This window comes from Cetorhinus maximus, chromosome 9 (assembly GCF_964194155.1).
Source record: "Cetorhinus maximus chromosome 9, sCetMax3.hap1.1, whole genome shotgun sequence".
Taxonomy (NCBI): domain Eukaryota; kingdom Metazoa; phylum Chordata; class Chondrichthyes; order Lamniformes; family Cetorhinidae; genus Cetorhinus; species Cetorhinus maximus.
The window spans coordinates 15,806,016-15,832,976 of NC_135887.1; the positions used below are offsets into that span (position 1 = coordinate 15,806,016).

The 26,961-nt window shown below is 42.5% G+C and overlaps 1 protein-coding gene and 1 long non-coding RNA gene across 10 annotated transcripts in view; one reads left to right on the forward strand and one right to left on the reverse strand.

The window, feature by feature from the left end:
- LOC144684399 (kinase suppressor of Ras 1-like) overlaps window positions 1–15,276 on the reverse strand; it is a 202,577-nt gene extending 187,301 nt beyond the window's left edge. For 8 of the 9 annotated variants that reach the window (XM_078548123.1, XM_078548128.1, XM_078548121.1 and 5 more), the window contains exon 1: window positions 14,658–15,276. In XM_078548123.1, the coding sequence (XP_078404249.1) occupies window positions 14,658–14,951 (294 nt within the window). In that variant the 5' untranslated portion in view covers window positions 14,952–15,276. Of the gene's footprint in view, window positions 1–13,292; window positions 13,371–14,657 lie in introns of those variants that run through there. The other variant, XM_078548130.1, reaches the window with a different exon arrangement.
- Window positions 15,277–17,703: 2,427 nt separating this feature from the next.
- The window catches only part of LOC144684160 (uncharacterized), a 52,596-nt gene continuing 43,338 nt past the window's right edge, over window positions 17,704–26,961 (forward strand). Inside the window, exon 1 of the long non-coding RNA XR_013577422.1 lies at window positions 17,704–17,794. This is a non-coding gene — a long non-coding RNA (uncharacterized LOC144684160). The remainder of the gene's footprint in view (window positions 17,795–26,961) is intronic.

The window sequence follows — 26,961 nt, forward strand, 5'->3', positions numbered from 1 at the left end:
CTCTGACATGCTGCATTACCCACTCCTCCCAAAATTATTGCTCAAATCCATTTTACAGGTTCAGACAAAGTTGCACAAGTGCTAGAAAATATTAGAAGGAAATTGATTAAAACTTAATATACAGCCTCTTATCGCTGAAAGATTTCTGTACAAACATTTACATAGCACTTAAGTGCACTGAAGTGTTTTACACCAGAAATACCATGGTTCAGATTTAACTGGTTTCCTCGCAAAGAAAATATTTTACAGCTCTGAAGAGGGTGTGTTTTGCCCAGTTCCCAAAACTTTATGGCAATTTTTTCAATTATTTTAATTACCAGTCAAAGCTGTCATTCATTAGCTACAGTCATGCTCATCTGAAAAAAAACATTTCTTTTAAAAAATCACGATCAAATAGCAGTTGGTCAGCATTCTTAATAGCCACCCATTTGGTGCTCCGAAATCTTCAAAACAAAGGTCTCTGCTCGCATACAAAGAATATATTGCATTTTATTCTACACCTTTTTTGTGTTTAGTTTGAATCCTGTACCCAATTAAGATCCCATATGCACCATCATAGCATCTGCCAGTTCTACACTATCAGGTTTCGGTCTCATATGAAATAATTCAATCCAAAAGAGACCAAACCACCTGGATCGTCAATATTCTATGCCAGGGCAAGGACAGCTTTAATTTTAACAACTCTCCTCATATTGAAATCCTATCTCAACATACCAGTGGAGTAACAGCAAGCAGAGATCATCCATATCCCTACAAAGGGAAGGAAGAAAATTGGATAGAATCTGTGTACAGTTCTGGTCTCCATATTATAAAAAGGATGCAGAGACACCGGAGAATGTGTAAAAAAACATTCGCAAAGATGATACCAAAACTGAGAGATGATACTTATCAGGGAAGGCTAAAGGTCTTATCTCTTTCAAAGACAGACGCCAAAGGATGACCTGATAAGAGATTTTTAAAGTGATGAAAGGATAGGTGTCGAGACAATGTTTCCACTTGTGGAGAAGTTCAAAACTAAAGGTCATAAGTATAAGATAGTCACAAAAAATCCAATAGGGAATTCAAGAGGAACTTCTTCACCCGAAGGTGATAAGAACATGGAACATGCTATCGCAAGGAACAGCTGAGGCAAAGAGCATAGGTGCATTTAAGGGAAAGTTAGATAAACACATAAGGGAGAAAAGAATAAAACTATAATGATAGGGTTAGATGAAGAGGGTTAAGAGGAGGCTTCCATGGACAACAAACACCAGTTGGGGCAAATGGCCACTTCTGTGCTGCAGCCTATGTAACTATTTAATTACCATTGGGTCACTCTTAAGTAATTCCTACCAGGTGACTGTAGAACAGCATTGTCTTTGAACCAAGTTTTTGAATCCATCTTCTTGAAGAAAAATATTCAGGCAGACTCAGGAGAATGGAAGGACAAAAAAAAAATCAATATGAAGTGGAAGAAGAGGGAGTTGGTGAAAAATTGCAAGCATGTTAAGATACAGCTGTGGCCAGTGTCCACTGAATGCTACTTCAGCTGTGGTATGGATTTACCATTAATTTAATAGTACGCCTGGTGAGGTCCTGGGTATTAGAGGCCCAAAGATCCTAGGTTCCATTTAAAAAAGGAGACAAGGATAACCTGGGTAATTATCATCCAGTTAGTTTGACATCTACTGTACGGAACATTGTTAAAATCTTTACTTAAGAATTAAATTGCCACGTAATCAGAAGAAAAAAAATATAAACAGCCAGCAAAGATTTCAAAAGAAACAATTTCTCTTGACAAACCCACAGGGTTCATTGAGGAATAGAAATGGTAGATGGGGGAAGGAAAATGCAGCAGACCTTCTTGTAAGTCTTTGACAAGGTACCACATTAGAAATTACCTGGGAGGATTTAAGGTTAGTGGGAGGGTAGAAAAATGGATTAAAACTTGGTCAGGAGAGAGAAAATGGACTCTTGCCAGATTGCAAAAGCAAAACACATTGGATGCTGAAAATCTTAAATAGGAACAAAAAATGCTGGAAATACTCAGCAGGCCTGACAGCATCTGTGCAGGGAGAGAAAAACAGAGTTAATGTTTCAGGTCTGTGGCCTTTCATCAGAACTGTCTAGACTAGGTTGCAAATGGGACACAACTTCTCACAGTGTTCAGTTTTCTAGGTCACTTCTGTTCATTGTTTATATCAATAATTTTAGCAGATGGATCTTGAAAGAGTGGTAATGCCAAAATAAGCGGTAAAGTTAATTTAGAAAACGCAAAAGAAACTGAAGTGGGATATGGACTAAAGTGGCAGGCGGAATTAAATGTTGCTCAGTGCGAGGTGATGCTTTTTGCATAAACAGCAATAATTATACTCTGAATTGGCTTTGTGCTATGGAAGAGCAGAAACACTTGGATTATAGAACATAAAAGGCAAGAGATAACGAGGAACTTATAAAACACTAACAATACCTCAGTTAGATTACCGCGTGAAGGATTGGGCTCCACACTAAGGAAAGGAGGCTTGAGAGAGGATGTTACCTGGTCCGAAATAATACAAATTTTAAAGACTTGAAAAATTGGGGCTTGTTCATTAGAACAATGCAGATAATATTATACAAGTGTTATAAAAAACCGAAAGGATGGGACAGAATAGATATAAGGCGAGGGGTCTAGAACAATGAAATACAAGTTTAAATACAAGAGATTTAGAACAAAGAACAAGAGAAACTTCTTTACAGAGAGAATTAAGAGGTTTGGAAATTCACTTTACATAGAGAATTATGAGGTTGTGCAATTCACTTCCAGGTTTATTCGCCGAGACAAAAGCTGTAATATTCAAGATTAAATTGGACAGATGAAAGAGAAAAAAGGGGATAAAGGGATATGGAAACAAGACAGATCAATATAATCAGGACTATGGTCACATGGAAGGCAATTGCAGACGCAAGACTAGTTAAGCCAAATGCTTCCGAGTTGTAACTTCTATGTATTTCCATGGAATTCCTGGCCTCTGCTGAATTAGTCTATCTCAGCTCAAGATACAGTAGTAATGCTACAACTGGCCTGTCATGCCCCCAGAGATTAGCCAGAATGGTCAATCTTAACTATTATGTGGGGATCCTTGGAAAATACATGGACAGGTCTCAGGATCAACAGTCTTGCCCTGCACCAAATATACCACCAATATTCTCCATTAAGACTCTTATGGAAAGTAATACTTAGTTACCAAGACCCATAGTACAATATCCCAATAAGTCAGTGCTTTCAAAAGAGAGGAAAAAACTGGAAGGAAAAGGGGAGTGGATTTGTTCAACTAATTTTTTTTAAAGAAACAATGGAACAGGAGCAGCCAATGTCAAATTGAGTCTGTTCCTCCATCCAGTGAGATGATAACTGATCTGTGACTCAATTCCACATATTCACCTTTACTCCATGTCCCTTAATAAAAATCTAGGAATCTCACATTTAAAATTAATAATTGATCTAGTATCAATTGCCATTTGAGGAAGGAGTTCCAAACTTCTGCCAGCTACGTGCACATAAGTATTTCCCAATTTCAAATTCAATTGGCAAAAGAAGCAACGGTGACATGGAGGAAAAAAAACTTTATTACACTGCGAGTGGTTAGGATCTGGAATACACCGCCCAAGAGTGGGAGAGAGGCAGAATCAACTGAAGCCTTCAAAAGACATCTGAATATTTATCTGAACAGAAAAAAATTTGTAGAGGTTTGGGGAAAAGGTGAGGGAGTGGGACTAGGTGAGCTGCTCTCGCAGAGAGCTGGCAAGAACACAACAGGCTAAACGGCCTCCTTCTATGGTTCCATCATTTTGTTATTTCATTCCTGAAAGGGCTGGTTCTAATTTTCAGAATATGCCTTCTCATCCTAAACTCCCCAAGCAGAGTTTTCTCTATTTACCCTATCTGTTCTGCTTAATATCTTGAAAACTCCATCTAAGCACACCTCATCCCTCTCAATTCCAGGCAAGACAACTGTAGTTTGTCTAATCACTTCTGTAATTGAACCGTTGGAATCCAGACACCATTCTGGTACTCCCTCTGAATCCTCTCCAATATATTCTTCCTAAGATGCAGTGCCCAGAACTGCTCTCAGTACTCGAGGTGTGGTCTAACCAGGGCTTTGTATGTACAGCATGACTTCTACCCCCTTGTATTCTAGTCATCTAGATTTAAAGGCCAGCATTCCATTAACGTTTTTAATTATTTTCCGCACCTGTTCATGATACTTTAATGATCTACATGCCTGGGCCCCCAAGTTTCTTTGGACCTCCACAGTTTCTGCTTTCCATCATTTAGAAAGCACCCTGTTCTATTCTTTTTAGCTTCAAAGTGATGACCCTACATTTGCCTACATGGAACTCCATTTACCAGAGTTTTGCCCATTCACTTAATCAATTAATCTCTCTTCACAATTTTATGGTTCCATTTAACTGCTTACAATGCCACCTATCATCTAAATTGTCACTAAATGCGGTGAATATATGAGGCCTGAACACAGGTCCTTGCAGAACACCACCAGTCACACCTTACCAATACAGTACCTGCCCATTATTCCTGCTCTGTCTCCTGTCACTCAATCAATTTCTTAACCAGGTAAATAGTTTCCCTTCAATTCCATGAACACCAACTTTAGCTAACCAACTCTGGAGGGATTTTTTCAAATGCTTTCTGAAGTTCTTTTAAATAACATCCACAGACATTCCCCTATCCACGACTTCAGTCGCCTTTCCAAAACCGGCCATTTACAAATCGCTCGGGCCCTCTCTCTGCTCAGCTGAAAATTTTTAAAGGTGCTCAGTCACTCCTCCCTTAACCATAGACTCTAATAATTTCTTAATAAGAGATGTTAGGCTAACTGGTCTATAAATCCTGGTTTCCGCCCTCTCACCTTTCTTAAGTAGCAGAAGAACACACATTTCCCAATCCAAAGGAAGTGTTCCTGAATTGAGAGGACATAGGAAGATTATAGTTAGGACATTTATAATGTTCACACCTACTTCCTTTAAAACCTTGGCATAGAAACTATTGGATCCTGGGGATTGACACTCTTTCGCACCATAATTTTTTTCATTATTGTTATTTTTCTTACATTCATTTTGGTAAAATACCTCTCTCTGATTCTGTATTAGTTTCCTTGGGATGCAAAGCATGCTATCCTTAGTAGCTGTTGTGTCTTTCTCCCTTTCAAATATTATGTTCAACTCAATCACATTAGAATCACTATCAGATAAATGCTCATACACCATTAGGATGAGTAATGAATTAAGATTTAGTCAACAACCTAATATGGCATGCATCCTTGATGGTTCTAGGACATATTGCTGCAGAAAACTGTCCTGGACACCCTCAGGAAATTCATTACCTTTCTGACACGTGCTAGACGGCTCATCCCAAACCATATGAAAATGAAAATCCTCCATTAAAGCCACTCTGCCTTTGCTACACAGTTATCTCATCTCTATATTTATACAAACTACTACTTCACAGCTGCTATCAGGGGGTCTATACATAGTTCCCACTATAGATTTAAATCCTTTTATACGTAATTCTACCCATAAAGCTTCCACTCTGTGCCTTCCTCTCGTTATAGTCTCTTTTATTCAAGTGATTTCATCCTTAATCATTAAAGCCACGCTTCCTCTTCTACCAATTTCTCCATCTTTCCTGTTGGCCTTATAACCTGGTATATTTAGTTCCCAGTCCTGGCCATCTTGCAAGCATGTCTCAGTAATAGTTACCATGTCATACCCTCAAAGTTAAATTTGCCCTTGCAATTTGCTGAGTTTGTGCCTTATACTCTATGTGATTGTTTAAAGAATGTTTATTTGGGCCACACCCCCTAACTTGTTCTTCTGCTCTAATGTTTTACTCATACATTTCTTTGTTCTCTCCCCTGTTTTAATTACTTTATGTCTATCATATCCAGTACAGGCATGAAGATATTACAAAATTTAAAACTATATTTTTAAAATTGACACAACAGCTTTTAAGATAGCTGGCAACATATCAAATGACTTTAGCAATCTCACCTCCAGACAGAGCTAAAACTCAAGCAAATAGCTAATTAAAATACGGACAATCACAGACACCTGTGACATCCATAAGTCTCTTTGTTAAGAACAAGACTATCACATATCAGCTGACTTGTCTTTCTACTTCACCCAAGGCCATACAGACATCGAAACTCAATATCTTTTTCTTCCCTGAAAGGCATTCAAAAAAGGTAATTTAAATTAAATGGGGTCATTCAATTACAAAACCATGGCTATCTCAAAGCATGAAAGGCTACAACACAGGGTGTGTATCAGTCCAGTCCATCACCTTTTTTGGGAGGATGGCTTTGGACTTGTCACAAGTCATGTGGTTAAGACAGCCATGTTTGTTACCTGTTCTGTTAAAAATAACAGCAGGAGTTGTTCAAATCAGAAACATCACGACAGATACCATCTGAAACACCACTGAACCAGCTGCAAGACAACCATGCAGCCAAAGTAAAACAACTATACATTGAAAAGTGGGAGGATTCTCCCCCAATCTGTTCCACCTTCCAGTCCAACCAAAAGCCATCCTCCTAGCAATTCAAATACAAGAAGCCTCGCAGCTTGCCGAGAAGTCTCTGCTTTTATAAGCCCTCCAATCCAGCTACAGCATCAATTCTTCTAAGAAACTACAGGCCTGCTATGAAAGAGACTGAAATAATACCAGATAGTAACTACTGATTTTTCTTCATCTGCATCTAACCTGTGTACATGTGTGAGAAACGTCACAGTTAAATCTCTGTGGCAAGCGCATGGTAATCAATAATCCTTTTTTAAAATTCACAAAAACTTGCTGCTGGAAGAGTTTTATTTTATTCTTTCAAGGATGAGGGCATCGCTGGCTAGCCCAGCATTTCTTGTCCATCCCTTAATGCCCTTGAGAAGGTGTTGGTGAGCTGCCTTCTTGAACCACTGCAGTGTATATGGTGTAGGTGTACACAAAGTGCTGTTAGGAAGGGAGTTCCAGGATTTTGACCCAGCGACAGTGAAGGAATGGTGTTTTGGTTCCAAGTCAGGATGGTGCGTGGCTTGGAAGGGAACCTGCAAATGGTGGTTTCCCATGCATCTTCTGCCCTAGTCCTTCTAGGTAGTAGAGGATATGGGTTTGGAAAGTGCTGTCGAAGGAACTTTGGCGATTTGTTGCAGTGCATCTCGTAGATGGTACACACTGCTGTGCATCGATGGGGGAGGAAGCGAATGCTGAAGGTGGTGGATGGGGTTCCAATCAAGCAGGTTACATTGTCCTGGATTGTGTCGAGCTTCTTAGAGTGCTGTTGGAGCTGCACTCATTAGACAAATGGAGAGTGTGATTCCATCACACCCGACTTGTGACTTGCAGATGGTGGGCAGGGGAGTCAGGAGGCGAGTTACTCGCTGCAAAATTCCCAGCCTGCTCCTGTAACCGCAGCATTTGTGTGGCTGGTCCAGTTCAGTTTCTGGTCAATGGTAAGCCCCAGGATGCTGGGGGACTCGGCGATGGTAACGCCACTGAATGTCAAGGGCCGATGGTTGGATTCTCTCTTCTTGGAGATGGTCCCTGCCTGGCACTTGCCACTTATCAACCCAAGCCTGAACGTTGCCCAGGTTTTGCTTTATATGGGCACAGACTGCTTTAAATTGGGGCAAACCACTCCGAGGGTAAGAAAACATACTAACCTCACACAAAAATACTTTGATCATGGACGATAGGAAAACACAAACTCTGTCCGTAACACATCTTTTTGTTTCCTTTCACCTGTAATGCCCAAAGCATAATTTCTACCACAAAGTGATGGAAGAGGTAGACGAGTGAAAGTACGTGCACCATCAGTTCATACTGCGGCATTGATCAGAACCAAAGGAACAAGCATGCCAGCAAACACTTTACTCAGCAGCCTCTCAGAAGATGAAAGGTTATCAAAATAAAATTAAGCACGTTCTTGCAGTTTTAACATATCAGCATTTGAGATTTTTTGAGAGTCAACAATTCTCCATAGAACCATGTGACAAACCACTTGCATTTATATTGTGCATTTAATGTATTAAAATGCCCTAAGATGCTTTAAACAAGCAGTATCAAACAAAATCAGCCACCAAGTCACACAAGGAGATTTTAGGCCAGCTTGGTCAAGGAGATAGGTTTTAAAAGGAGCATCTTAAAAGCAAGAAAACTAGGTAGAGAGGTGGGACAGAAACAGAGAAAAAAAAAATGGTACTCCTAAGACAACAAACATGTATTAAGTTTCTTTTTAGCGCTTCCCTTCCTACTCCTTTGAGGTCGCCCTTAGGTCTGCTGTACACTTCCTTGTTTGGCAGATGAATGGGTCACATGCTCCTTCATGATTAATTTCCATCTTTTGTTGCCCTCCATTTTCTAACTTCTCTTGCATCCCCCCCCCCCTCCCCCCGCCCACTAAAAGTCACTATCCTGCTAAATTTGGTAAATTACCAGTTGCCAGACCTCTATCCACACGAAGCCAGCCACAAAGAAAAAGCAATCAATTTATTTTCCTTCCTTTACTCAATGCTGTGTTCAGCATTGTAATCCCCACAAAGCCTAATAAAGATAGGAATGGAACATGACTGAAGCTGAATGATTTTCTTGTCCTTTCTCCCTCTTTTCGCCTCCACTCAGTTGAAGCCATACAAGTGCCCCCCGCCCCCCTCCCCGTCACAGAAAATGATGCAAAGAATAAAAACAGAAAATGCTGGAAATGACCACAAAGTCCATTCAGGAAACCATTTTTAAACCCCAGATGCTAAAAGCCCATTGTGTATTTCCAGTATTTTCTGATTTCACTGCAGGATTTCCAGACCCAGTTTTGTTTTATTTCCTGTTTCATGCACTTGTTTGACAAAACAGAGAAGAAATAAAACTCTCAAGTAGAAGAGCTTGGCAGCAAAAAGATTGGAATCAAAGTCTCACTATTTTACTACAAGAGCTAGTACTGATTTTAATTTCCCCTAATCCAAATTATCTACCAACTAGCTGATCATCAGTGCCATTGCTCAAATGTGGCCAGGCGCACAGTTGTGACGAATAGTAACTAGTCGGATCCATTCCTTAAGATCACTGTTCAACTATTGCCTGTGGGGAAATAATCTGACTAGGTCCTGAAACCCATTGAAAGTCAACTTCCTTGTTGGAACTTTTCCTAGATTGGAGCTATTTGTCTTCTTAGCTGGGAGCCCAACAACCTTACCAGATTATGTCAAATTAAAAAAGTAACTTGGTTTATTTTTGTATAGTACTAAAAAAGAACCTGGCTTGGCTAGCGCTTTACACAATATGTAACATCTGCAATGTATCCGACATTCTCAAAACAAGTAAATACAAAAAATATATAGGTAGGTGCAGCACCAGGATTGTGTCCACATCATATTCTTTCTTCCTCTGTTTCAACTCTTAACATCCCACTCCAATCAACCCATGACTATATTAATTTAATATATAAAACAAAAAGACAGGACATCAATCTACTCAATCTTCAATAAAGGTCATCTGCAATCATGGGTTTTACCAAGCGGTTTAATATTCATTATATAATTGACTCTCCTGCCCTCATAAGCTGCTGCATATAAATATATATGGATTAGAAATATCATAGGGCAGAACCTTCGGCTCGGCCAGCGGGGCCAGGGCCCGCTCGCCGAGGCATAAAATGACGCGGGGTGACGTCAGGCGTGTGTCCCGACATCACCGCGCGTCATTTAGATTTTCAGTTCTGCGGGCGCGCAGCCGGCTGCATGCCCACCGAACTATCAAAGGCCTATTAAGGCCATTTAAAAACTAATTAAAACTAATCAGCTGAGCTGCCCGTCCAACCTTAAGGTTGGCGGGGGTGCAGGCGAAGAGCCCAGGCGGCCTTCGCATTTTTCATGGAATCTCATCCATGGGCGGGATGGGGTTTCGTGAATGATTTCAAATTTTCAGAAAAAATTTTATTAAAATTAATGCACGTGTCCACACTCATGTGACAGTTTCACCTGAGGGGACAGGACAAAAATTTTCTTGCCACTTTATTACAATTTTTAGTGAAATAATCTATATTCCCTTATGAATAATCTATAGGAAGTGAGCACTTTTTACGCACTTCCGGCTCAGGCAACCCCCCACCCCGCCCACACAGGGAGCGCTCAGCGTTAATTGGCCCGCCCACGTAAAATGGCAGCACTGACACAATCAGGGGCACCGATCGGGTCCGTGCCCGCCCACGTCCGACCGGCCCACCCAACAGGGAGGAAAATTCTCCCCATAGAATCACAGTAAATAAGTAGGATCACAGAATTGTTACAGTGCAGAAGGAGGTCGATCGCCCATCGCATCTGCACCAGGTCTCCAAAGGAGCAATTCACTTGGTGCCATTCCTCCATCTTCTCCTTGTAACCCTGTAGATTCTTCCTTTTCAGATAACAAGCTAATCGCCTCTCGAAAGCCTCGATTGAACCTGCCTCCACCACACTCTCAGGCAAAACGTTTCAGATCCTAACCACCTGCTCCAGGAAAAAGATTTTCCTCATGTCGCCATTGCTTCTTTTGCAAATCCCCTTAAATCTGTGCCCTCTGGTTCTCAACCCTTCTGCCAATGGGAACAGTTTCTCCCTATCTACTCTGCCCAGACCCCTCATGATTTTGAACGCCTCTATCAAATCTCCTCATAATCTCCTCCTCTCCAAGGAAAACAAACTGAAGAAGCTGGGACCACCTAAGTAACTGAAGTTCCTCATCCCTGGAACCATTCTTGTGGATCTTTTTTGTGCTCTCCCCAGTGCCTTCGCATCCTTCCCAAAGTGCAGTGCCCAGAACTGGGCGCAATACTTCATAGACAGGTTTCACAAGGATCTCGGAATTTCTTATACTTTTTTAAAAAGTGACTGCTCTCTACTGAGATGGTAACAATAAGGCCACCCTGTGCTCTAACAATGGCAACCCGTATGCGTAACAAAGCCTGTTTGGGGCATGGGTGGAGGAGGGGGGTGTGGAGCTCTTTACAGCATAGAAACAGGCCGAGGGAGCAATGCATGATGGCCAGTTGTGCTGCCCACCACCCCCCAAAGTTGGTCAGGGGAGAGTCCTTTAATGGAAAATATATATAAAATAATTGTCAACAAACCGATGTGAATGTTTAACTACTTGAGTAAAAAGCATACTCTTCAAAACTGAAAAACTACACCAATAGACATAAATGGCCAACCGACAAATGCTACGGACTTGAGAACCAGTTCATATTGAAAACCTCATGTGACCCAAGTCTCTCCCCGATGAGAACGTAAACTATAATTCATAAATTTATCTTCAACTAGTATTGTTTGGTTCCGTTTTTCTAATTCAAATATCACTGGATTTTATGAAGTAGCTTTTCAACCCAAACGGGGATGATGTGCTTTTCTACTATTTTAATGCAAAAGCTAGAAAATGCCAACACATTCCCTAACTTGAAAAGGTGACAATTACAATACCTCAATAGCATAATTAATTAAGAGGCACAAGTGTCACTACTGCCACTATCTGCAAATAGGAAAATAAACGAGCTGTGACAATGCAGATCACGACTTTCCCTTTGCTATTTCCTTCTGTTCCCCTTAAGAATAATCTATAGGAAATGAGCAAGTGGTTTGAGTTGACCCAGCCTCCAACCAAGCGGAGGAAAGCATTTTTCCTCTGAGTATTTCTCTCAATTGTTGGCATGAACATTAATAATATGGCAGAATGTGTTCACGCTGAACCAGAGACAGATTAATCTAATAGGTCAAATTTCTATACGGAATCTGTACACTCAAATCCCTCCATGGTCTTGCCCCTCCCTATCTCTCTAAACTCCTACAGGCCTACAACCCTCCAAGATCTCTGTCCCTGCCCCACCCATTTAATTTTGGATTCTTGCACATGGCTGATTTTCCTCTCTCCACCAACAGCTGTGCCTTTACTGTCGAGGCCCAAAGTTCTGGGACTCCCTCCTAAAACCTTTCCTTTCACTGTCATCCTTGAAGATGATCCTTACAAGCTACCTCTTTGACCAAGTTCTGTTATCCATTTGAATATCTCCTTCGGTGATGTGATGGAAAATTCTTTTTGATAACACTTCTGAGAAGTGCCTTGGGACATTTTACTACCTTAAATACACGACATAAATGCAAATTTTTGTTGTTATACTCCCTTGTATGCGCACAAGATAAAGATGGGGACTCCAGTCTGCACTGGGATACAGCACTAATCAAGGTAACAGACTGCTTCAACCATTCCTTCGGGCTATTTACTTGCCTCAGTTATATGGGTGCACAAGGTCAGATCGACTCCAAAATTAGACCCAAGCTATCCTCCAGTGTGTAATGTGTGCTGAAACCTGTATTGTTTAAAGCAGGGCCATTACAAAACTCTGTTCCATTACCCTTCACTCCAAGGGCATAAAAATAAGAAAACATCTATTATACAATGTCTATGCAAATGAAATATGCGTATAAACACAAAAATCTGAGGATCAGTTACCGAGAACAGCCTGTACAGCTTGAGCAGCCCATGCAACCTGTCCCCTTACGTTCCTTCTCTAGTACAGCACTTAGTAGGCAAATATATACACAATGTGAGCCAAACCTACACTAAGAAGTTAAATCAATTTAGTACTGTAGGCAAGACACCATATCGTCCCCAACATAACTAAACCCAGAGAATGCAACCAAACTGCCTTGACCCTCAAGTTGCAACAAACCTCAGGGCATATACCCACTCCTCCATCACCAAGGCATTAACTCGTCAGCAAAAGTAGTTTCAAAAGTAGAGCATGGATCAAATATATACAAACTCATCAATTCATGCACTATATTTCAACCACGTTTTAAATCACGTAAATGGCAAATCAGTTCTGTCTCTTTACAGGATAGTGACATATTCTTATCACGTTGCTCATTAAATGAGGAGGAGTTGTTCTGCTCTATTTATAGAAACAGCCGCAACACTCTACAACACACCACAACTGTGGAGACTAGTATTACTTCATCCCCCAATAATGCAGAAAGGGTTTTCATGCTGCTGCCACCCAACACCCACAAAGCAGATCAAGACTGGAAGAAAGAAAACTTAACATTATCCAAAGACACGACCACGATAAACTCTAGGTTGTCAATTGCAAAGCAAGTTAAGATTCACTAATATATCAAAAACACACAAATCCTTAACGCCCTAAAAATTGCTGCCAACTTCAAAAGAAATACCCCACCTCCCCCCACCCCCCAAAAAAAAAAGAAAAATCGCCTCCTTTCAAAATACAACTGCTTACAAATGACACGCGAGTTGCTGCAGTGTTGCGACAGCTCAGTTCGGCAGAAGTAGGTTATGCTGATCTCATCGCTGTAGTGAAGTGTCTACTCAACACGGGCCTAAAAAGAAAATGAACAACCCCCCCCACCACCCACCTCTCCACGGCGCAGTGAAAAAGTTCGGCAATATTCCTAACACCTCGGGAGGAACTGCGAATCCTACCCCTCCCCTTTTGAAAAGAAAGCTGACGGCACCATTAATGGTTTGGACATGTTTAAACATTTCCGAGGCGAGCTATGACAGCGGGCTTACCAGGATCACAGGAACACAACAAGAAAAAAAAACAAAAACTGCTGACACACTGGTTAAAAAGAGAGAGAGGAGCGCGACACAGTGAAGACAATCTCTGTGGAGCGCCTGGGAATCCTCGCTACCAGGAACAAATAAGGACTAAAGTCACTTTTGTTGCAAAGCTGCCCAGGAGAAAATGTAGCCGCTTACCAGCACGCGTCGGTTTGAGGATTAAGGGTTAACGTCAGCTGTCGGTCTCAGCTGAACACACATATAGCCCAAGACTGCGAATAATACAATTTAATGGCTAATCGCGGGTAAACTCCAAATTCACACACGTAACAGTTTTTTAAGATTAGGACCTCCCTCCCGGCCATGCGAGTTTCGTTTCGTTTCGCTTTTCCACGCACATGAAGACATCACAACAATAAAAGAAAAATTGATATGTTACAAACATGGGGGCTACCCGCTCCCAGACAACCCCCCCACCCCCCCCCCCCCCCCCCCAAAAAAAATAATAATGCTTGCAGTTTGCCAAACCAGAAAACAAATTAAACGCTGAAATGAAAAGGGAGCTTAGGCAGCCTGGTCGCGACTTTGTATCCTACAGATGTTACCGCAATGTCTGTGCATTTTATTTCAGTCCTCAGGAGAAGCAGCAGCAGCAGCAGCAACTGGTCGAGATCAGATAAGAGTCAAAGGTACATAATCTATCTAATCAACAATAGAGTCAACGTACTGTCAGCGATGGTATAGGCTGTGTACAGGGCAGGTGCAAAATATCTGGATTATCGCTGTAATGAGTAAATCCTTAATAAGTGCCCCATCCCAAACACATTAGAAAAAACAGACGGCAGGAGCTTAAATCTAAATACTACTGTTGAAGCCTCTTTCCGAGGCTTTATTTCCCCTTTTGTTAACTAGTACGTTGGAGGGGGAAAGGGGGGGGGGGGTGCTGCAGAGAGGGGTTTCTCTCCCAATTTTCCTCTGTGATCACTCGCCCCTCTTTGCACATCCCCATCTCTCCTTGGTTTAAGAAAAGGGGAGGAGGGGGGTGGTCATCTCCCAAATAGGACAAGGGATGCGGTTTTACCTCCAGCATCCGGATCTCCTGCTGTGTCAGGTCGTTGGAAGCGGCGCATTTGGTCCTGAGCCCCTCCAGGTTGGAGATGCTGATGTCGATCATGTTCTGGTTGAGGTCGCACTGGTGCAGGGCCTTCCCCAAACTCAGCTCCCCTTCCTCCTCCTCCTCCTCCTCCTCTTCTTCCTCCTCTTCTTCTTCCTCTTCTTCTTCTTCTTCTTCCCCGCTCCCTTCTTCTTCAGCAACTGCAGCCTTCTTTATCTTATTACTGTGACTGGGATGACCCTTGTTGTTCTCTTCAGCCATTCCTAAACATTCGGCCTGGTTTTCTTTTGCTTCCCCCAATTCAATTCAACCTCCACGCAACTGAAAAATAAAAAAAAAGTTTCCCTCACACAGAAAACATGAACCTGCCAAAGAAGAAAAAAAATATATATATCTATATATATCTCTCTCGATTGATTTATCTTTTTTTTTCTTTTGCAAAATTGCCGGTGCAAAAATAAAAATGCAGGTGTTAAGTTTGTAAATGTCCCTCTCCTGTAGGACAGCAGCACATCCGAAGCTCTGGTCTCCGCTCAATACTATGGATCAGCTCCGTTTATTTTCTTCTTCTTCCCCTTCAGCAGGAGGTTGTGGGGGGGGGGAAGGGGGCCGAGCGGTTGCTAGGATCACGCGCGCCGCCTTCTGGGACTTGTAGTCACACCCGCCCTCGGGCTGGGCGGGGGCGGGGAGGAAGCCGACTACAGCTCCCACAAGGCACCGCGCGCCGCGGCCGCTGCCCCTGCCTTCTGGGACATGTAGTCGCCGCCGCTTTCCCTCCCACCTCGGGCTGGAGGAAAGGTAACTACAAGTCCCACAAGGCACGGCTCCTCCTCCCTTTACCCCTCACCCACTTTCCCCTCCCACCCCCCACCATCACCACCACTAGTCTCTCCAACACAGGCTAACATCAATTCCATCACTCGCAGATTCCCTCATTATCACTGGTCCCTCCTTGTCCTAGACCTTCTTAAAAATTATTAAGACTTACAGTGACCACCCTCCCTTTGGAAAAAATGTTGTTGAGGCTTACAGTGTGTCACTTATTGAATAACACTATCAAACTTCAAAACCGCTCCCCCCCCCCCCCCCAACCACCTCCTTAACTAAACCCCAACATCTAAGGAATCTTAAATAATAATCTTTTCATTTGTGACCCATTTGTGGCCATCAGTTTCTACAGAGTCCATAAGCCTCAAAGAAAGTGAAACATCCCGCAATATATAAAACATAATAGATTACTTATTGCTAATGTATTGCGATGCATGAATAATTTCAGTGACCCCAATTATTATTCATGGCATAGCACCAACCTCAGATGTTCAAAATGTTAATAATTCATCTATTATGATGCCGGTCTTTAATGAATCGTAATTGTGTTATGTGTTCCTGGAAAATTAGGCACTTTATTGAACATAGAATTGCATCACAAAAACAAATCGTTCAGGTCAACCAGTCCATGTTGATCTTTATCTTCTATGTGTACGGTGGTTCTAATCCCATATTTTCACATATTCCTTTCTTTTCCTTCAACCCACTATCTAACCAGTCTTAAATGTTGACATGGGGCTGTCAAATCAGGATGGAACAGAGGCAAGGCAATAAAGAAGATGGCGCTGACAGCCTACAAGGTGGTCTGCTGCCTCCGTTGCCAACTCTGATGAGTTTCCTGGGGACGGGGATGAGGGTGAGGGGTTGGGGGGGGCAGCGCAGGTGGTGGGCAGGCAAGTGAAGTCGCCTGCCTCATTAACTGAAAGCAAAAAACTGCGGATGCTGGAAATCCAAAACAAAAACAAAAATACCTGGAAAAACTCAGCGGGTCTGGCAGCATCTGCGGAGAGGAACACAGTTAACGTTTCGAGTCCGAATGACCCTTCAACAGAACTAAGTAAAAATAGAAGAGAGGTGAAATATAAGCTGGTTTAAGGATGGCTGGGACAGGTAGAGCTCTAGCCAGCTCTACCTGTCCCATCCACTCTTAAACCAGCTTATATTTCACCTCTCTTCTATTTTTACTTAGTTCTGTTGAAGGGTCATTCGGACTCGAAACGTTAACTGTGTTCCTCTCCGCAGATGCTGCCAGACCCGCTGAGTTTTTCCAGGTATTTTTGTTTTTGTTTTGCCTCATTAATTGGGCGTGTAGAGGTCATTGGGGAGTTGGTTAAGAGCTTGCCTTCTGACTTCTCGAGGCTTTCAGTGGGGGGTGGGTAGCCAATAGGAGCTCTGTGAAACTGGCCAGCCCCAACTTATTAGGAACAGGGGTGGCAGTGCTGAAATGGCTTTATTTAATGGAAAAAAGTGCAAGTTTGGGCAAAAAAAACTATTGAGCAACAATGAAAGTTTAATAATCAACCTTTCCCCACCCTATCCTAGGTCCTAGCTCTCCATTTGCCTTGTCCAATTTGAAGACGAAGATCCTCTCATTTTTTTCTTTAAGACCATGCACAGACAGCAGCCACAGTAATGGCTGCCATTTGGAACCAGAATCTGGCCCATATCCCTGCTTTCCCACACACCCCTACCCAGCCAACTAATTGGGCAGGAGACCCATCTCTGCCATTAAGACCCAACCCGGTGAAAATCCCACCTCCTGGCAGGCTGGCAACGGAGTTGGGAACACAAGCCAGGATTTGTCCCACCTCCCAATTCCTTGCCTCGAACAGAAAAATACAGCCCATGGTCTCAGCTTCAATCACTAACACCAGTAATGCATATCACAACCCACAGTGTAAAAAAAAGTTTCTTCTGCTCTCTCTGTCTTAAATCTCTTAAATGTAATCTTATATCTATGACATTTGTTCTAGACCCCTCAATCACTGAAAACAAATATCTACTCTGAGCTATCCTTTCATTACATGCACCAAATCATTCCATAATCTCCTTCTCTGACAAAAACGGACCTAATTTTTCAAGTTATTCTTTGAATCTTGTAAGGAACATATCTTTTTATTTCTGTTGGACTGTTGTAAAGGACATTTCTTTTTACTTTCTGTTGGACTGTGGATTAGATTTACAATGGCTGCAGGTTGAAAGGCATGTCCACTGGAACAGGATGAGAGATACATACAATATTGCAGTCCTGGAACAGAGTGTGCCATGCCAGACAGGTAGGTGCTGGAAACGAGTCCAGGACCAAAGAATCCTGTACTCCTGAACTGCTTTATCCCACCCTTAAAATCCATGTTTTGTGTATGTGTTTGTGTGTGTGTAGGGATGTAAGAAGGGGGTAGAGTTTAAGTTATAGTGTTAGAAGTTAGCAGCTATTATTTCTTTCTTTTACCACTAGTTAAAAATAATTGTTCAAAAAACAGTTATTTACTTATTAAGTGCTCGTATTCTGTTAACCTAAATTAAAGAGTTAGGTAGAATTAGGGCAAAAACAAAAATACCTGGAAAAACTCAGCAGGTCTGGCAGCATCTGCGGAGAGGAGCACAGTTAACGTTTCGAGTCCGAATGACTCTTCAACAGAACTAAGGAAAAATAGAAAAGGGGTGCAATATATGTTGGTTTGGGGGGGTGCGGGGGGGTGGTGGGACAAGAAGAGCTGGATAGAGGGCCAGTGATAGGTGAAGATAACCAAAAGATGTCACAGACAAAAGGATAAAGAGGTGTTGAAGGTGGTGATATTATCTAAAGGAATGTGCTAATTAAGGGTAGAAAGCAGGACGAGCAAGGTACAGATAGCCCTAGTCGGGGTGGGGTGGGGTGGGGTGGGGTGAAGGAAAAAGGCTAAAAGGTAGAGATAAAACAATGGATGGAAATACATTTAAAAGTAATGGAAATAGGTGGGAAAAGAAAGATCTATATAAATTATTGGAAAAAACAAAATGAAGGGGGAAATTCGGAAAGGGGGGTGGGGATGGAGGAGAGAGTTCATGATCTAAAATTGTTGAACTCAATATTCAGTCCGGAAGGCTGTAAAGTGCCTAGTCGGAAGATGAGGTGCTGTTCCTCCAGTTTGCGTTGAGCTTCACTGGAACAATGCAGCAAGCCAAGGACGGACATGTGGGCATGAGAGCAGGGTGGAGTGTTGAAATGGCAAGCGACAGGGAGGTCTGGGTAATGCTTGTGGACAGACCGAAGGTGTTCTGCAAAGCAGTTACCCAGTCTGCGTTTGGACTCTCCAATGTAGAGGAAACAGCATTGGGAGCAGCAAGTGCAGTAGACTAAATTGAGGGAAGTGCAAGTGAAATGCTGCTTCACTTGAAAAGAGTGTTTGGGCCCTTGGACGGTGAGGAGAGGGGAAGTAAAGGGGCAGGTGTTGCAACTTCTGCGGTTGCATGGGAAGGTGCCGTAGGAGGGGGTTGAGGTGTAGGGGGTGATGGAGGAGTGGACCAGGGTGCCACGGAGGGAATGATCCCTACGGAATGCCGCCGGTGGGGGGTGAAGGGAAGATGTGTTTGGTGGTGGCATCATGCTGGAGTTGGCGGAAATGGCGGAGGATGATCCTTTGAATGCAGAGGCTGGTGGGGTGATAAGTGAGGAAAAAGGGGACCCTATCATGTTTCTGGGAGGGAGGAGAAGGCGTGAGGGTGGATGCGCGGGAGATGGGCCGGACACAGTTCAGGGCCCTGTCAACCACCGTGGGTGGAAAACCTCGGTTATGGAAGAAGGAGGACATGTCAGAGGAACTGTTTTTGAAGGTAGCATCATCAGAACAGATGCGACGGAGGCGAAGGAACTGAGAGAATGGGATGGAGTCCTTACAGGAAGCAGGGTGTGAGGAGCTGTAGTCGAGGTAGCTGTGGGAGTCAGTAGGCTTGTAATGGATATTGGTGGACAGTCTATCACCAGAAATTGAGACAGAGAGGTCAAGGAAGGGAAGGGAAGTGTCAGAGATGGACCATGTGAAAATGATGGAGGGGTGGAAATTGGAATCAAAATTAATAAATTTTTCCAGATCCAGACGAGAGCATGAAGCAGCACCAAAGTAATCATCGATGTACCGGAGAAAGAGTTGTGGGAGGGGGCCAGAGTAGGACTGGAACAAGGAATGTTCCACATACCCCATAAAGAGACAGGCATAACTGGGGCCCATGCGGGTACCCATAGCTACACCTTTTATTTGGAGGAAGTGAGAGGAGTTTAAGGAGAAATTGTTCAGTGTGAGAACAAGTTCAGCCAGACGGAGGAGAGTAGTGGTGGATGGGGATTGTTCGGGCCTCTGTTCGAGGAAGAAGCTGAGAACCATCAGACCATCTCGGTGGGGGATGGAGGTGTAGAGGGATTGGACGTCCATGGTGAAGAGGAGGCGGTTGGGGCCAGGGAACTGGAAATTGTTGATATGATGTAGGGTGTCAGAGGAATCACGGATGTGGGTGGGAAGGGACTGGACAAGGGGAGAGAGAATGGAGTCAAGATAGCAAGAAATGAGTTCCGTGGGGCAGGAACAGGCTGACACGATCGGTCTGCCGGGACAGTCCTGTTTGTGGATTTTGGGTAGGAGGTAGAAGCGGGCCTTCCAAGGTTGGGAGACTATCAGGTTGGAAGCTGTGGAAGGAAGATCTCCAGAGGAGATGAGGTCAGTAACAGTCCTGGAAACAAGGCTTGATGTTCACTGGTGGGGTCATGGTCCAGGGAGAGGTAGGAGTAAGTGTCTGCAAGTTGACGCTCAGCCTCTGCGAGGTAGAGGTCAGTGCGCCAGACAACAACAGCACCACCCTTGTCAGCAGGTTTGATGACAATGTCAGGGTTGGACCTGAGAGAACGGAGTGCAGCAAGTTCAGGAGAGACAGGTTAGAATGGGTGAGAGGAGCAGAGAAATTGAGACAACTAATGTCACACCGACAGTTCTCAATGAAAAGATCAAGAGAAGGTAAGAATCCAGAGGGAGGGGTCCAGGTGGAGGGAGAATATTGGAGGTGGGTAAAAGGATCCATTGAATGGGGAGAGGACTCCTGCCCAAAGAAGTGAGCACGGAGACGAAGGCAGTGGAAGAAGTGTTCAGCATCGTGCCAAGCCCGAAATTCATTGAGGTGAGGGCGTAAGGGTATGAAACTAGGTCCTTTTCTGAGCACTGAACGTTCAGCGTCGGAGAGGGGAAGGTCAGGGGGTATGGTGAATACGTGGCTGGGGCTGGGATTGGAAGACGGGATGGGGACAGAGGGACAGGCTGGGGTGGAGGGTCCTGGATGGGTGTTGGTGTAGAATTAGGGCAACCTGGTGGTTTGATCAACCTTTTTCACATTTGTCGCAGCTCAGGGAGCAGTGCGGCTTGATATTGCAGCACACAATCCCCAGTGAGTCAAAACAATCTTTATTTTCTCATATTAGACGCTATACCAGTGAATCTTCTCTGTACATTCTTTATTGCCACATTATTCATCCCATACAGTATTCCAACAATGATCTTCCTAAGGTTTTATATCGATTCACCATTACATCTCAAATTTTATATTCTAACCCCTTGTTATAAAACCCATTACCTAGTTTTGTAAAGACCTTTTCCTATGAGTTATACTAGGAAAAATGTAGAAATAATATAACTGAAATGTCGTTGTTTTGTTCTTTCAATAGGACAGCTACAAAAACAAACCTCAACAAATTATTCAAAACCATTTTGAGAATTTTAATCTACTCTAGGTTAATTGGAATAAAGAGGCATTCATTCAAAAATCCTAATACTGTAAAGGTATTTAGTTTGTCCTTTTGGCCATTTTGAGTTTCTTCTCAATCATTCATCTTTTGCAGACTTTGACTCAAGGTGCAGTATTGTACCTTGGTCATCCCCATCTCACACCCCCTCTCCAGTACTTCACTCAATTGTCATTATTCATGTATGACCTGTGGGTGTCGGTAATCTAATCTAACAAGGGGTCTTCACAAAGATAAAAACAAAAAGCTAAAAGCTACTGCAGATGCTGGAAATCCAAAACAAAAACAGAATTACCTGGAAAAACTCAGCAGGTCTGGCAGCATCGGCAGAGAAGAAATCAGTTAACGTTTCGAGCCTTCATGGCCCTTCTGCAGAACTGAAGCATGGTTAGAAGAAGGGAGAAATATAAATTGGTTTAAGGTGGGTAGGGGTCGGGGGGGGGGGTTGGTGGGGGGAAGAGAGAGACATTGAGGGTGTGGTGATTGTGGAGATGAGCAGATAATCAAAAGATGTCACAGACAAAAGGGTCAAAGAGGTGTTTTGTCTGAGAAAAGTGCTAATTAAGAATGGAAGACAGGATATTCAAAGTACAGCTCTAGTGGGGGTGGGGTGGAAAGGCTAACAAGGTTTTAGTTTTAGATTTAAAAATAATGGAAATAGGTGGGGAAAGAAGAATCTATATAAATTATTGAAAAAAAAAAGCGGTGGGGGGGGGTGGGGGTGAAGAAACGGGGTGGGGATGGGGGGAGGGGGAGTTTAAGATCTAAAGTTGTTGAATTCAATATTCAGCCCGGAAGGCTGTAAAGTGCCTAGTCGGAAGATGAGGTGCTGTTCCTCCAGTTTGCGTTGGGCTTCACTGGAACAATGCAGCAAGCCAAGGACAGACATGTGGGCAAGAGAACAGGGTGGAGTGTTAAAATGGCAAGCGACAGGGAGGTTTGGGTCTTTCTTGCGGACAGACAGCAGGCACCCTGTTCTCTTGCCCACATGTCTGTCCTTGGCTTGCTGCATTGTTCCAGTGAAGCCCAACGCAAACTGAAGGAACAGCACCTCATCTTCTGACTAGGCACTTTACAGCCTTCCGGGCTGAATATTGAATTCAACAACTTTAGATCTTAAACTCCCCCTCCCCCCATCCCCACCCCGTTTCTTCACCCCCACCCCCCCCCACCGCTTTTTTTTTTCAATAATTTATATAGATTCTTCTTTCCCCACCTATTTCCATTATTTTTAAATCTAAAACTAAAACCTTGTTAGCCTTTCCACCCCACCCCCACTAGAGCTGTACTTTGAATATCCTGTCTTCCATTCTTAATTAGCACTTTTCTCAGACAAAACACCTCTTTGACCCTTTTGTCTGTGACATCTTTTGATTATCTGCTCATCTCCACAATCACCACACCCTCAATGTCTCTCTCTTCCCCCCACCAACCCCCTCCCCCCCCCACCCCCCCCACCCACCTTAAACCAATTTATATTTCTCCCTTCTTCTAACTATGCTTCAGTTCTGCCGAAGGGCCATGAAGGCTCGAAACGTTAACTGATTTCTTCTCCGCCGATGCTGCCAGACCTGCTGAGTTTTTCCAGGTAATTCTGTTTTTGTAAGGGGTCTGCACAGCCCAGTTTGATTCTGTTCGCAATCAACAACAAGTGGATGGTGATCAGGAATGGGAACCTTAGATTATTCCTTTCCCCTTTCCAACGCTGGGGCAGCGCTCATTGTAGCATTACTGTTACCTCAGTCTAGATCAGCTAACTCAACCTGAGACCCTTGCTTCTATCACTCAATTGCTTAATGGAACTTATTCATGCATGCATTGAGGCAGATTATTTTGTCTTTTGTATTAAATTGCCTTTACTTTTATTTCTCTTATATCGTTAATTCAGATATTGAATGACAAGGACAGCAGGCACCTGGAAACACCAACACCTCCTAGTTTCGCTCTAAGTGATACGCCAAGCTGAACCGATAAATAAAAATATAGGATAAATATGTTTATTAGCTTCCATGACAGTGATGACAAAAGGTTGGCTGACTATCAAATATTTTAGCTTCCAAAATTATTGGTAACACATTCAAAGTGATACCCATTCTTTGCTTCCAACATTGGAACAAAAGAAACAACTATGGAACTAAGATAAAAGCAAAATACTGCGGATGCTGGAAATCTGGAACAAAACAGAAAATGCCAGAAAAACTCAACAGGTCTGGCAGCATCTGTGGAGAGAGAAACAGAGTTAACGTTTCGAGTCCCTATGATCCTTCTTGAGCTGAAGAGAAGTGGATATGTGATGGAATTTATACTGTTTTAAGGGGAGGGGGCAGGTGGATAGAAGGCCAGTGATAGGTGGGGGCAAAGGAGAGATTGACAAAGATGTCCTGAACTAAAGGACAGAGTTAATGGTAGTGCTTAGTGCTAAAAAAAAAGGTGCGGATAGCAGCATAAAGGTAAGAAAGTAGAATGTGATAATAACAGAACAAGGGTAGCATTGTGTGAAAGAGAAACATGGAACAAGTAACAGATGGCCTAGGAGCTAACCTGCTTCAACTTCAGAGGGTTTTCTTTTAAGGTAAATGTTTCATACAAATAGCTACTTTATTTTATTTCCAACCCTCCAATCCAAATAAAATACTGTTTCTGCCCCTTTTCACAAGTCCCACCCATAACATATGTCTCTCCGAACTTCAAAAGACAGCCAGTGATTTGTTACATATTTTCCAATGGTAGTCTTAATCATCCATTAACTAGTGTTCAAGAATGCCCAAGATTGATTCAGCTTTTGATTCTCTTTATCCCACTGTGAGATCAAGACTTCAAAAGGAGCTCAAGTATGTTAAAATACTGTTCCAAAAAGCCTAACTACCTATCCAATCCATCATCATTCAGAAAGCACTTTCCTATCAATTTGATAATGGGTATCTTGACATAAATTCAGCTTACAAATCTCACCATCATGCCCTACGGAGGAGAAATATATGACGGGTGCATGGGTGATGGGCTCAAACACAATAAAATAGGCAAGTGATGTATACACTTGTATATTTATAACATTGATTGTAAATTTTAAAAAGCGGAAAAAATGTAACTAGCAAATTATGATAACCAATTCCCGTGAAAAACAAAACAAATATCCAGCATGTTTAATCATCCCACAGCTCAAAATATGCTATGCAAAAATTAATTGAATGACTGTTTCATAATAGATATGCTCTTCAATAAATTGATTTTCATAGCCTTGCTAATGTGTTGTAAAGGTAACCTTCTCTGTGAAATGTATTTCCTATAGAATCTCTCAGCCAGTTTAGGTAACTCATCTTTTCACAAAGTTTGAAGCAGGTGAGATTGTTTCAATGTATTTTCATACCACAACAACAACTTCTATAGCACCTTTAACAATGAAACTTTCCAAGACGTTTCACAGGAGCATTATAAAACAATTATGCCACCGAACTGCATAACGCAATATTAGGTTAGATGACCAAAGGCTTGGTCAAAGAGGTGGGTTTTTATAGGAACATAGGAACGTAGGAATATAGGAACAGGAGAAGGCCATTCAGCCCATCAAGCCTGCTCCGCCATTCAATACGATCATGACTGATTGAACACTTCAATGCCTTTTACCCATATAATCCCCATAACCCTTTACGATATTGTTAATCAGAAATCTATCAATCTCTACCTTAAACATACTCAGTGACTGAGCTTCCACGGCCCTCTGGGATAGAAAGTTCCAAAGATTCACAACTTTCTGAGTAAAGGAATTTCTCCTCACCTCGGTCCTAAGAGGCTTCCCTCTTATTTTGAAATTGTGTCCCCTGGTTCTAGACTCCCCAGCCAGGGGAAACATCTTATCTGCATCTACCCTATCTATTCCTTTAAGTATTTTGTAGGTTTCAATGTGATCACCTCTCATTCTTCGAAACTCTAGCGAATACAGGCCCAGTTTCCCCAATCTCTCTTCATAAGACAGCCCTGCCATCCCCAGAACAAGTCTGGTGAACCTTCGTTGCGCTCCCTCTATGGCAATAATTTCCTTTCCGATGTAAGGGGACCAAAACTGCACACAGTACTACAGGTGCGGTCTAACCAAGCTTCTATACAATTGAAGCAAAACTTCACTACTCCTGTACTTAAATCATCTTGCGGTAAAGGCTAACATTCCATTAGCCTTCCTAATTGCCTGCTGCACCTGCATGTTAGCTTTCAGTGACATGGACAAGGACACCCAGGTCCCTTTGTACATCTACATTTTCTAATCTCTTAGCATTTAGGAAATACTCTGCACATCTGTTCCTTCTACCAAAGTGGATAACCTCACATTTTCCACATTATGTTCCATCTGCCGTGTTCTTGCCCACTCACTAAGTCTGTCCAAGTCCTCCTGTAGCCGCCTTACATCTTCCTCACAACACACATTCCTGCCTAGTTTTGTATCATCCGCAAACTTGGAAATATTACATTTGGTCCCCACATCCAAATCATTGAGATAAACTGTGAACAGCTGAAGCCCAAGTACTGATCCTTGCGGTACCCCACTAGTCACAACCTGTCAACACGAGAATGATCCATTTATTCCTACTCTCTGTTTTCTGCTGTTAGCCAATCCTTAATCCATGCCAGTGTATTGCCTTGTATCCCATGTGCCTTTATTTTGCTAAACAACCTCCTTTGGGAGCTTTATCAAAAGCCTTCTGAAAATCTAAGTATACTACGTCCATCAACTCTCCTTCATCAATTTTGTTAGTAACATCTTCAAAAAACTTCAAGTTCATCAAACATGATTTCCCATTTGCAAATCCATGCTGACTATGCCCAATCAGATCACGATTATCCAAGTATCCAATTATCACATCCTTTATAATAGATTCTAGCATTTTCCCTACTACTGATGTAAGGCTAACAGTTCTGTAGTTCCTTGTTTTCTCTCTCCATCCTTTCTTAAATAGTGGGGTGACATTTGCTACTTTCCAAACTTCAGGAACCATTCCAGAATCCATAGAATTTTGGAAAATGATCACCAATGCATCCACTATCTCTATAGCAACCTCCTTCAACATTCTGGATGCAGAATATCAGGTCCCAGGGACATATCAACTTTCAGTCCCATTAATTTCTCCAATACAACCTTCTTATTTATATTAATTTCCTTCAACTCCTCATTCTCCCTAGTCCCTGGGATCTCTAAATCTGGGAGATTTCCTGTATCTTCCTCAGTGAAAACAGACACAAAGTAACCATTTAGCTTCTCTGCCATTTCTCTATTCCCCATTATGAATTCTCCTGAATCTGTTTGTAATGGACCCACATTTGTCTTAGCCAAACACTTCCTTTTTACATAACTATAGAAGCTTTTACAGTCCGTTTTTATGGTTTTTGCTAGATTGCATTCATATTCTATTCTCCCTTTCTTTACCAGTTTCTTGGACTTCTTTTGCTGTATTCTAAAATTCTTCCAATCCTCAGGTTTACTACTACTTCTGGCAACTTTATAAGCCTTTCTTTTAATCTTATACAATCCTTAACTTCTTTTGTCAACCATGGTTGACTGACTGTTTTTGGGTTTTTGCACTTTGAAGGAATGTATAGGTGCTGTAAGCTATGTAACAGTTCTTTGAAGACTATCCAATGCCTATGTACAGTCATACCTTTTAATGTATTTTCCCAATCCCCTCAGCC